The 12,680-nt window shown below is 38.8% G+C and overlaps 1 protein-coding gene across 1 annotated transcript; it reads right to left on the bottom strand.

Annotated features, from left to right (window-relative positions):
* Positions 1-6,616: 6,616 nt before the first annotated feature.
* Positions 6,617-8,599, bottom strand: LOC137499009 (cuticle protein 21-like). The gene is made up of 2 exons (XM_068227016.1): positions 8,570-8,599; positions 6,617-6,851 (listed from the first exon to the last, which is right to left on the bottom strand). The coding sequence occupies exons 1-2, from the start codon at positions 8,579-8,581 to the stop codon at positions 6,621-6,623; spliced, it is 243 nt and encodes an 80-aa protein (XP_068083117.1). The 5' UTR covers positions 8,582-8,599; the 3' UTR covers positions 6,617-6,620.
* Between the last annotated feature and the right edge of the window lie 4,081 nt (positions 8,600-12,680).

Here is a 12,680-nt window from a genome sequence, read left to right as displayed (position 1 = left end):
CTTGACGTGTGTTAGAAAGGGAAGGGCAGAATCTGGGGTAGAGCACTTTATTAGGAATACCATTGCACGCAACATGGTTTCTGTTAGGCACGTAAATGAGCGAATGATGTGGGTAGATTTGTCAGTTGGAGGAATTAGGACTAGAAATGTCCCCGTGTATTCACCATGTGAGGGTGCAGATGAGGATGAAGTTGACAAGTTTTATGAAGCATTGAGTGACATCGTGGTCAGGGTCAACATCAAGGATAGAATAGTGCTAATGGGCGATTTCAATGCGAGAGTTGGGAATAGAACTGAAGGATACGAAAGGGTGATTGATAAATTTGGGGAAGATATGGAAGCTAATTGGAATGGGAAGAGTTTGCTGGACTTCTGTGCTAGTATATGTTTAGCAGTTACGAATACATTCTTCAAGCATAAGGCTATTCACCGTTACACATGGGAGGTTAGGGGTACCAGATCCATAATAGACTATATATTAACCGACTTCGAATTCAGGAAATCTGTTAGGAATGTACGAGTTTTCCGGGGATTTTTCGATGATATAGACCACTATCTGATCTGTAGTGAACTATGTACATCTAGGCCTAGGGTAGAGAATGTAAAATCTTCTGCAAACGAATAAGGGCAGAAAATCACCAGGACGAGGAAATTAGACATAAGTGGATATTATTAGTGAGAAGTTTCTAACAGTAGACAGTAAGCAGGTTCAGGATATAGAAAGTAAATGGGTGGCACACAGGGATGCTGTAGTAGAAACAGCAAGGGAATGCCTAGGAACAACTGTGTGTAAAGATGGGAAAAGGCGAACACCTTGGTGGAATGATGAAGTGAGAGGAGCTTGTAAACGTAAAACGAAGGCTTATCAGAAATGGCTCCAAACAAGGGCCGAGGTAGACAGGGATTGGTACGTAGATGAAAGAAACAGAGCGAAACAAATAGTTGTTGAATCCAAATAGAAGTAGTGGGAAGATTTTGGTAGTAACCTGGAAAGGCTATGTCAAGCAGCAGGGAAATCTTTCTGGACAGTAATAAAGAATCTGAGAAAGGGAGGGAAGAAGGAAATGAACAGCGTTTTGAGTAATTCAGGTGAACTCATAATAGATCCCAGGGAATCACTGGAGAAGTGGAGGGAATATTTTGAACATCTTCTCAATGTAAAAGGAAATCATCCTTGTGGTGTTGCGAACAGCCAAGCTCATCAGGAGGAGGACAATTATGTTGATGAAATTACGCTTGAGGAAATGGAAAGGATGGTAAATAAACCCCATTGTCATAAAGCAGCAGGAATAGCTGAAATTAGACCTGAAATAGTGAAGTATAGTGGGAAGGCAGGGATGAAATGGCTTCATAGAGTAGTAAGATTAGCTTGGAGTGTCGGTAAGGTACCTTCAGATTGGACAAAAGCAGTAATTACACCTATCTATAAGCAAGGGAACAGGAAGGATTGCAACAACTATCCCGGCAAGGTATTCACTGACATCTTGGAAGGGAGGGTGCGAGTAGTCGTTGAGAGGAATTTGGTTGAACACCAGTGTGGATTCAGACCACAGAGAGGCTGTCAGGATCAGATTTTCAGTATGCGCCAGATAATTGAAAAATGCTACGAGAGGAATAGGCAGTTGTATTTATGTTTCATAGATCTAGAGAAAGCATATGACAGGGTACCGAGGGAAAAGATGTTCACTATACTTGGGGACTATGGAATTAAAGGTAGATTATTAAAATCAATCAATGGCATTTATGTTGACAATTGGACTTCGGTGAGAATTGATGGTAGAATGAGTTCTTGGTTCAAGGTACTTTCAGGGATTAACCAAGGCTGTAATCATTCACCTTTGCTGTTCGTAGTTTGCATGGATTATCTGCTGAAAGGTATAAAATGGCAGGGATTGATTCAGTTAGGTGGAAATGTAGTAAGCAGTCTGGCCTGTGCTGACGACTTGGTCTTAATGGCAGATTGTGCCGAAAGCCTGCAGTGTAATATCTTGGAACTTGAAAATAGGTGCAATGAGTATGGTATGAAAATTAAGCTCTCGAAGACTAAATTATTGTCAGTAGGTAAGAAATTCAACAGAAATGAATGTCAGATTGGGGATACAAAGCTATAACAGGTCGATAATTTCTCCCAGATGGTAATATAGTAGGTGAGATTGAATCAAGGTGTAGTAAAGCTAATGCAGTGAGCTCGCAGTTGCGATCAACAGTATTCTGTAAGAAGGAGATCAGCTCCCAGACGAAACTACCTTTATATCGGGCTGTTTTCAGACCAACTTTGCTTTACGAGAGCGAAGGTTGGGTGGACTCAGGATATCGTATTCATAAGTTAGAATCAACAGACATGAAAGTAACAAGAATGATTGCGGGTACAAACATTTGGGAACAATGGCAGGAGGGTACCCGGAATGAGGAGATAAAGGCTAATTTAGGAATGAACTCGGTAGATTAAACTGTACGAATAAACCGGCTTCGGTGGTGGGGTCATGTGAGGCGAATGGAGGAGGATAGGTTACCTAGGAGAATAATGGTCTCTGCTATGGAGGGTAAGAGAAGTAGAGGTAGACCAAGGCGACGATGGTTAGACTCAGTTTCTAACGATTTAAATTTAATAAGTATAACACTAAATGAGGCCACTACACTAGTTGCAAATCGAGCATTTTGGCGACGTTTAGTGAATTCACTGAGGCTTGCAGACTAAACGCTGAAAGGCATAACAGTCTATAATGATAATGTATGTATGTATGCAATATTTCGATTTACCTAATAAAAATACGTTTCAACTTGTTTACAAATTATAGACATTCCAGAATGAAACGGTATAATATGTTCGACCTATTGGTGCCATAGTTTACAGTACGTATTGCAGCACTAATACAATTCAATTTAAGGCTTCAATGTGACAAAATATCACAATACAATTAATTTTTAAATTAAATTCTAAAGATTGTAATTTTAATATGGATGTTGCGTTTTCTTGATGGACGCAGTATATTTGAATCTGCCTCTTGGCACAGGCTAGAGCAAAATTTAGTTTCCACCAATGTTTCATTCACATTTATGGCTCTGAGGAAGCTCTGAGGTGTTACTTACAGGGACGTTCGTGCCGCAATAGTACTTTATGGTCCAGCGAGGAAAGCAATGGGAAAATAACTCACTCTTCATCATGGTGCCGATATCGATTTCTGAGGTTCCCCTGTTATTGCATAGCATTCGGTGTTTCTTCATGAGAAAGACATTATAAATCACGTTTTGGGCAGCATAACTAAGCATCAAAAAACTATAAATGAGAGCAAATAATAGCCATGCTAGGAAGTTTAGTATACTTGTATTAACTAGGCCCTCCTAACTATCTTAAATTTAAATTATCTCCTGTACAATGTTGAATAGAATTTTTACCGTATTTGGAAGAGCCATTTTGGTACTGTAAATATGTTTGTGTAATTATAGAATTGAACTCTATTGAAATTTGACAATTATATTTTTCTTCAACTACGTTACAGTACACTACTGTGTATTCTTCAAATATTCTGGTGTTAGTTTATGCCTCGCTTCACTTAGGAAATTTCAAATTGATATAGTAACCTTTCAATCTCAGAGGATGTATGCGGACAGTAATTATTCCAGGCCATTTCCACGGGTGACAGCTCTAATGTCGTGGGTTGTTCAGTTCCAAAGAAGACGCCACTTATTTATTTTCCATCGTATCATCCATGATTCTCGACAAAATCTATCTGAATCACGTCCTGGAAAACGAATCCATATCTTCGTGAATTTAAACCTGACTTGCTTTTATACTTGCACACCACTTACACTGCTTTCTCTAGCAGCACGATCTGGCTTCTAGATATAATATGATAGATGGGAGTGTACTAAAATCTCACCACTCTGTATTAACAACCCGCCTTCCAACACCGCCTAAAATATTAAAAAATTCACTGCAGTATCACGGTTTCTCCGTTCGTTGCAAGAATTTGCCACATATTTGGACAAGTGACTGCAGTTATGTACACTGATTGGATGTAGCAGAACACAAAAGGTACAACAATTTATGTTGTCCATTATGACGATCATAAGTGTCCTCTTACTCTCTGCCCACCAACAAGATATATCGGAGCACGAAGTAAAATTCAAATTAAGTTTAATAGGTTGAAACATAACGTTTTAATCAATTTAATGCTCATTATTGTAAAATACGTCTTAACGGCCAAAGTAGGCATCTCAATGCGCTGAATAATTTTTAATCGTCATATATCGATCAAAAGACATATTGAGCTTTACTCCGCAAGTTTAACAGTTACAGGAGCACATAGTCATTTTAGAATATCTATTTATGAGGGTCGAAATAGTCTCCGGGATGGGCGGACGGACAGAATTAATATACATTAGACATTTAATAACATCATACTGTGTGATGAGGAATGCATTCATCCGCTTCTAAGTGAGAATTTGGAAGCTGAGGTCTTACGCCTTCCAATTATCACCTCTTTCTTCCTCTTTTTCTTGGGGACTTTGCATCATTTTGTGCGGAACGGATGTAGTTCCTTGCATGTGACATAAAAATGGTTGGTAAGCTCCTCGTTCTTATTTAGTTTAAAAATCTCCGCTTGATTATTTTCTTTCCACATGCAATAAGGAGTTTATTCATAATGAATTCTCTGAAAAAATAGACCAACTGTACAATTATTTCACTGAAAATTCCAAATGCCTCTCCAGCCCCGTACTTCCTCGGCATACATTCCCAGCATACAACAGTGATGATTGGGATGCTTCCTCACTGGTTTCCAATGGAAACGCAGAAGATGAAGAAGGTAAAGTTTAATAAGTAATTTACATATGTATATGTACAGATATTCTACTGTACCAAAGATTTGCTTGAATATGGTACGTGCCATTAATGATCCATTAGCTATTAATTGCAATTCGTTCCTGCGAAATATGTATATAGAAGGCATGTGGCTAGGTGGAACTCCTGTTCATACTGTCTGAGAGCTTCGGCTGCATTCCAACCAATTTCTCCATAGATTGAAATTATGTATGTGTATTCGTCCTTGCTGTACACACCAACCACTGTCGATATTTTGACGGCAACAATAGTGTTGATGTACCAAATACCAGCCCACTACTGAGCGTCCGAAAACGAGGCTTATTAACACAAGGGGGCTCATTAGACGGGTAGCACTGAGGAACATGCAGCAAGTGGCCGTCCGGCTGTTATCTCTTCGTATTCTGGTGTAATCGTCCTGCAGGCAGTAATACCCCTTTGAAAATCAATTATTAGACATCCCATTCACCATTAGTGCATGCGTGATACTTATAAGTAGAAAGTACGGCAATGGCATGCCACCTTATATATTTCCAAATAGTATTGTCTCCGTAAATACAAAAAAACCTAATATGGAACCTTCTACGTCACAAAATAAAAAAAACTTACTTAGCGCACGAATATCCTCCATCATGAACTTTTCTGAACAGTGAGTATTCAGAGTGTATATATCTAAATGAATTAAGAATGGAAGATCACAGACAAATATCTAAAAGTGTCAAATATATTCGATTGTTTTATCCGCCAGCAAGAGAAAGTTCTCCTAAAAGCTGAAACATGCTCATAGTGGGAATGTTTGGACGATATTCTGAATATTCCGATGATTAGCATCATTTATAGCCATCCGGGTGAGTATTTCAACACGAGATGAACGTTTATGTGCACCCGAGTATGTGATACTGTACTTGGGTAAGAATGAGTTGGCGTAACTAGAATGTGTATAAAGATAATTACTTAAATGCACAACAGATCATGTGAATATGTCAATAAAATCAATATGTCTACATAAATAGGGTGTTAGTATATAAGCACATTCTGTAGTCTAATTCATCTATTTAATTAGTTTAACTAATTACTCTATTCAATCCTGTAATTTTAAGTCTGGATGGAGACACCTTCGTGTACGTGGGGATATGACCTTTCTCCGTTCATCATCCCTGAACTCTATTACCATTTTGCGGAAAAGAAATAAGTAAATTAATTAATAATACATACTGTACATCTTCGGAATTATGTTCGTATTCTGTTATCGACGTACCAAATGTTCAGAGTTAATCAAAATATTATGTTTTTTGAGATAAATTTCATCACCAGTTGCTCTGAAAAGGCACTAAACTTTCGCTTGAGCGTAGAACGGTTGTTCCTACCCCATTTTACGCATAGTCTGTGCACCTCCACGTAGAAAGAAGCAGGACCAAAGCCCATTCTCATCGATGTTAGAGATGTCTTCATTCACAAGAAGCTAAGCGTCAACAATTATTGTAATTCCGTCATGGGAATACACTCACTTTGCATAGATGGAGGTGAAAATTAAAGAATAGTCGGCCACTAAGTACATGTGTTCCTAAAAGTTCCTGTCATAATGCACATGGTCTGGTTGAGTATCAATGAGCCAGGTTTGAGTTATGTTAATAATCACCAGTAAAATAAATAATTAATTGATGGAGGGGAAGTATTCCGGATATTTGTGGGCCGTTAATGATAGAGTATATGGCCAGACTATGGGTGAGAGAATAATTAAGTACATTATGTATACTATAAAAATATATTTTATTCAACTACGCGTTCAAATAATCATTTAACCAATGACGGCGTGACTCTTGACGATGCCAGCGCTATAAGCAAGAGGGGTGGCAACTACACCAGGGGCAGCGACTACAGCAGGAGCAGCAATGGCAGCAGGTGCGGCGTAGGCGAGAGGAGCAGCGGCGATAGCAGGTCCAGCAGCAACCACAGCTGGGGCGGCGACTCGGGCACCGAGGTAGCCAGGGTTAGCGAGGGCGACAGCCACCAGGGCGAGGAAGACGAACTATAAGAAAATACACACAAGTAAGTATAATTATGTATTCAGAAAGAATTCTTCGCACGGACATACCTAGTTATGTTCCTAGATATATCTAGTTTTCATTTCAATCAGATTTTAATTTTGAAAAAACAGTATATATTTTTCTTAATGTATAGAGTATTATATAGTATACAGTATAGAATACCTGTTATATGTTTTACGTTTTTGTCGGAGTTAATTTCCAAATAAAAATGTGAATATCCTAGATGTAAATTATTTAAAATGTGACATTGAGCAATAGGAAAGTTACAATTGTTTGTGATTACTCCTAGTAGTAATGGATTTTGAACCCCGGTGCTGCTCTTTCGAGTTGACGCCCATGGACAACCTGAGTGTTCGAGAGGATAGCACCACACCTAGGATGAAATATAACGTTGAAGTGGTGAAATTATCCAGTCCCCGAGAAAATAATCAGTGGAAGTTTAAGTCCCTTAAGCAGCTGGTAATCGAACACAAGGTCCCTTGGACGAAGGACAGCATGCTTATCAGTCAGTTACGGAGCCGGAAAAATGTGTTCAATGAAACAAGAATAATGTTCTGAAATGATTTTCCAGTATATTTGAGAGGGTCTTTTAAGAAAGCAATTGTATTTTTATTGGTAATCTGCGTAAAAATCTTCAAAAACTTTGTTGAATTCCTTTAGTAATTTACACATTTAGTTTATTTTACCCTCCATATTATATTCCTTGTATCTTCGTGCTATATTGTTTGGAGTTATTTTCGCAACTTTATTGTAAACATTTGCATGAGAACTCAGGGTTTTCAATGTGCAATTTTAACCATCAAGTTTGATATTTTGATTGTAATTCACTGATCAAAAAGGATATATTTTCTCGTGTTTCTCGTGAACTGACACATTTTATAGGAGGGTACTGACTTAAATGTACGGAAGTAAGACATTCGGCGTTATCTTCTGCGATTGATCATTACGTTGTTTGTTCATTTGATTCATTGTCTCTTTTTATACTTTTCGTTAAGATATCATCCCAGAGATAGAATGGACCATGAATGATCATCAACATAATAGTTAAGAGTGAGCAGAATGCCTCAGCCGGCAGAAATCTATAATGAAGTGGACTGTGTACGTGAGAACTAGTTGAGCGTAATATTTATTTTAGTGCAGAGACAGTGAAGCTTTACCATCTGCATGTGTGACGAGTCCAAGCGTACTGACTAACATCACCTACATGACGTAAGCCACTCTACATCCGTAGGAAGAAATGAGGCAGAAATAATGAAAGATGACTTTTTCTCATCGAATATCAAGAAATAAAGCAATAATAATACTTTCATCTAGGGATTCCAACAGGCAAACTTGATCAGTTATATTTGGTACCGTAGAATATTTGGCCTTAGACTCGGAATTGATGTATTTATCCATTACCAGATAAAATTAAATGGCGTATGGCTTTTAGTGCCGGGAGTATCCAAGGACAAGTTCGACTCGCCAGGTGCAGGTATTTATATTTGACTCCCGTAGGCGGCCTGAGCGTCGTGATGAGTATGAAATGAGTGATGAAGACGACTCATACACCCAGTCCCCGTGCCAGCGAAATCAATTAATGATGGTAAAATTTCCCGACCCTGCCTGGAATCGAACCCGGGTCCCCTGTGGCCAAAGGCCAGCACGCTAACCATTTAGCCAAGGAGCCGGACCATTACCAGATTATTATCCAACTTACCAGCTTGAACATGGTTGGTGAGTGCTTGTGATTTCTTAGAGAACACAGTACCTACTGAGACTATGCCAACGGTTTATATACGGGTGATCGTGGGTGGAGACTGGCTACTTTGTCCGTGACAGAGAAACTCTGCGAGGCCGATGTATCCGCCCTTCATTACTTCGTGATCTGCGTAGTGGACCTCGTCTGTGATCACAAAACGATGAATAAAGTTACATTATTTCCTGAAACACTTAACTAATACGTATAGATTTCATTCCCTTTCAGTACCACTAAGTAAAATGCTGCTCGATTCTCGGTGTAATAGAAGTCTTAGATTGAAGAGTTTTGTAATCAGAATTGGTGACGATGATGCAAGTTCTTCGAATGCGTACAGCATCTAGGTCATCTGCCCCTTAATATAAATTAAGAGCTCCCCAAGGTCACATATCTCACACGTGTTTCAGACTTCATTTGTAACCTATTAGCTCTTACAGAGCGTGAGGGTGAAATTTCACTCGATATTTCAGTTATTGTAGTGTCTTCTTGCTAAATGTGTGTTGGTGAACGTGGTGTTTTTTTACTTGTGAAAAAATTTATATTAACAGTCCTGTGAAGAACACAGAGAATAAGCACTGCGACCTCTGGAAGTGTTACTTACGACTTAAAGTAAACGAGGACCATAAATTGGAAGATTTTTCAACCTTAATACCGACGAGACTGGGGCAGATAAGGAAATAACCGAACTCAGACCTGTAGGGGGAAAGAATGTGAGGAAATGGGCAAGAAGATGGTCAAAAATGGCTAGAAATTAAATGATATCACGTCTCGTAAGATAGGGACATCTTTGTTGTTATTTTTATTATTCCTGTTTTACTGAAAAATCAAAGGGGTGTGATAGGTTTCAATCATGGTGCTTTTCGTGCATTAGCTTGCGATAATTAAGAAGGATTCTTCAGAAATTCCGTAAATAGGCACCATGACTTTTGTATCAATCAATCAATCAATCAATCAATCAATCAATCAATCAATCAATCAATCAATCAATCAATCAATCAATCAATCAATCAATCAATCAATCAATCAATCTATCAATCAATCAATCAATCAATCAATCAATCAATCAATCAATCAATGATCTTCATGTAGGGCGGTCGCCCAGGTGTCATATTCCCTATCAATTGTTTTCCTCACATTTACACGTATTTAAAATTGTTTACGTAGCTTTTGCTTAAATATTTTCAAAAGAACTTGGACATTTATCGAACATTTCCCTTTATAATGTATTCAAATCCTTTACTCCTCGTCCTATAAATGAGTATATGCCCCAATCTGTGCTCATGAATTCCATCCTTATCTTCATATAATGATCTTTCATAGTTTCAAAAGCTCTACTCAAGCTTATTCTTCCACTTACGTGACTCCACGCCAACTCACCACTGACAGCTCGAAACATACCACATAGTCGAGCATCTTGTCTCCTTACTTTAAGTCTTCCCAGCCCAAAGTTCGCAACAGTTTAGTAACATTACTCCTTGGAATTTCTTCTAGTTCTCGCATCAAGTAATCCTGGTGAGGGTCCCATACATTGGAGCCATACTCTAACTGCGGTCCTACCATATACGTATACGCCCTCTCCTTTTCATCCTTACTACAACCCCTAAATTCTCTCATAACCGTGTGATGATATCTGTAACCTTCCTTAACAAACTCGTTGATATGTTTACCCCAACGAAGATCATTCCTTACCACCTGGGTACTTACATTGCTCCCGATGAGATACTATCTCCCAATCAATTCAATAATTAAAACAGAGGACTTTTACCTTTGCAGAAATTCACAAACTGACTTTTCATCTCATTTACATTCATACCATTGTCTGCTGTGCATCTCACTACATTGTTAAAGTCCCCCTGCATTTGCTCACAATCCTGAAACTCGTGTACAACTCTATACAGTATAACATCATCCGCAAATATCGTTATTTGTGATTCCAGATCTTTACTAATATCATTGATATACATAAGGAAACATATAATACTGTCTTGTGGGACCCCCTTCTTAATCATTAAAGGATCATATAACGCTTCACCTACTCTGATTATCTCAGAACTATTTTCTAGAAATGTAGCCACTCATTCAGCCAATCGTTTGTCTAGTCTTATTGCCCTCATTTTATTGAGTAATCTCTCATGATTTACTCTGTCACAACCCTTGGATAGGTCAGTAGCAGTACAGTCCATTTGACCTCCTGAATCTAAAATATCTTCTATAACTTGCTGGAATCCTACATGTGGAGCTTCAGTGGAATAACATTTCCTAAACCCGAACTGTCTTCCATCAAATCAGTTCGTAATTTCGAAAATGTGTCTAATATAATCAGAAATAATGCATTCCCAGAGCTTACAAACTAAATATGTCAAGCTGACTGGCCTGTACTTGTCCGCTTCGTGTCTGTCACCCTCTCCCTTGTACACTGGGGTTACCATTGCAACTATCCATTCATTTGGTATAGCTCTTTCATGCAAACAGTAATCAAATAAGTATTTCAGATACGGCACTACATTCCAAACCATAGCTTTCAATATATCCCCAGGAATCATATAAAGCACAGCTATCGTTCTAACTTTTGTATCTGTTTATAATATCTTTATTATAATAGCTATCAGGATATTATCTTCATATCCAACTACCTTTACATATTACTGACTGAATAATTCTGCCTTCTATATGTGCTTGCATATAAGTACACTGCCCTTGTCCGTTAATTATCCCAGGGTGTTCGTGGAACCTGTTTCTGCCTTTAGTAACTGTATATGTCCTTCCATTGCTCCCTAAAATCCACGTGGCTCCGAACTATCTTTGCTACCATGTCATCCTTAACTGATGGTATAACTGAATTATATTTCCTTAAGAGCTCCTTAATTCTCTCCTAACTCCCGCAACCATTCGAAACTCTATTTCTTTCCAATCTGCACTTCCTTCTTAACCCCTTTATTTCCCTGTTGTAATATAATGGGTCCTTACGATTCCTTACCACTATTATTAATAACAATTTCGTGTGGCTATTTCTAGCCGAGTGCAGTCCTTGTAAGGCAGACCCTCCGATGAGGGTGGGTGGCATCTGCCATTTGTACGGAACTGCGTGTTATTGTGGTGGAGGATTGCGTTATATGTGATGTGTGAGTTGCAGGAATGATGGGGACAGCACAATCACCCAGCCCCCGGGCCACTGGAATTAACCAATGAAGGTCAAAATCACCAACCCTACCGGGAATCGAACCCGGGACACTCTGAACCGAAGGCCAGTACGCTGACCATTCAGCCAACGAGTCGGACTCCTTACCACTTTTAAAGGTGCATATCTGTTTTTACACTCATCAGCAATAGCTTTAAACCCATTCAATAGACTGTTTGCGTTTTCATTTACCATTTTCCGTTGACCATAATTGCTTTTCAAAAATTTCCCCATTCCCCTCTTATCAGCCATATAGTATTTCCTAACAGTCTTACTTTCATATCATTCGTTTCTAACTCTGAACAAAAAAAGCTTCATGTTCACTTGTACCATCTATCACTTTAGTTTCCCTGTGGAGCTCACTCATCTGGTTTCATCAGCACCACGTCTAGAATACTTTTTCCCTCTAGTTGGTTTCATCACTTCGTGATTCAGCTGCCCTTGCCATAACAACGTATTCACCATTTGTTTGTCATGATTTCTGTCATTCTCATTCCCTTCCCGGTTAACATTTAGCGCGTTTCGATCACCCGCTAAAATAACATCCTGTCTGTATCGTTCCCCTCATAGCTGATTACCTTCTCAAATAATTCTGCATCAGATGAGTCTGACACAAAGAATATCACGATCCTCATCCCCAAATTTTGTCGTAGCTTACAAATTGACGAGTATAAATACTCCCCCTCCGATTTTTCCTAAACTGTCTCTACGATAAACACTCCAGTTCTGTGAGAAAATTTCCGCATCCCTAATATCACACTCAGCCATGATTCAATTCCTTTTAAAATATATGGTAAATATATATCTATCAAATAACTTAATTCTATTCCTCCCTTTACATCCTTACGTCATCCATGCTCGATTTCCCAAAACCATCTTGTATAGGAGAAGAAA

The sequence above is a fragment of the Anabrus simplex genome, chromosome 3 (genome assembly GCF_040414725.1).
Source record: "Anabrus simplex isolate iqAnaSimp1 chromosome 3, ASM4041472v1, whole genome shotgun sequence".
NCBI classification, from domain to species: domain Eukaryota; kingdom Metazoa; phylum Arthropoda; class Insecta; order Orthoptera; family Tettigoniidae; genus Anabrus; species Anabrus simplex.
The sequence above is the reverse complement of the archived record's forward strand: the minus strand, read 5'-3'. Positions and strand labels throughout refer to the sequence as shown.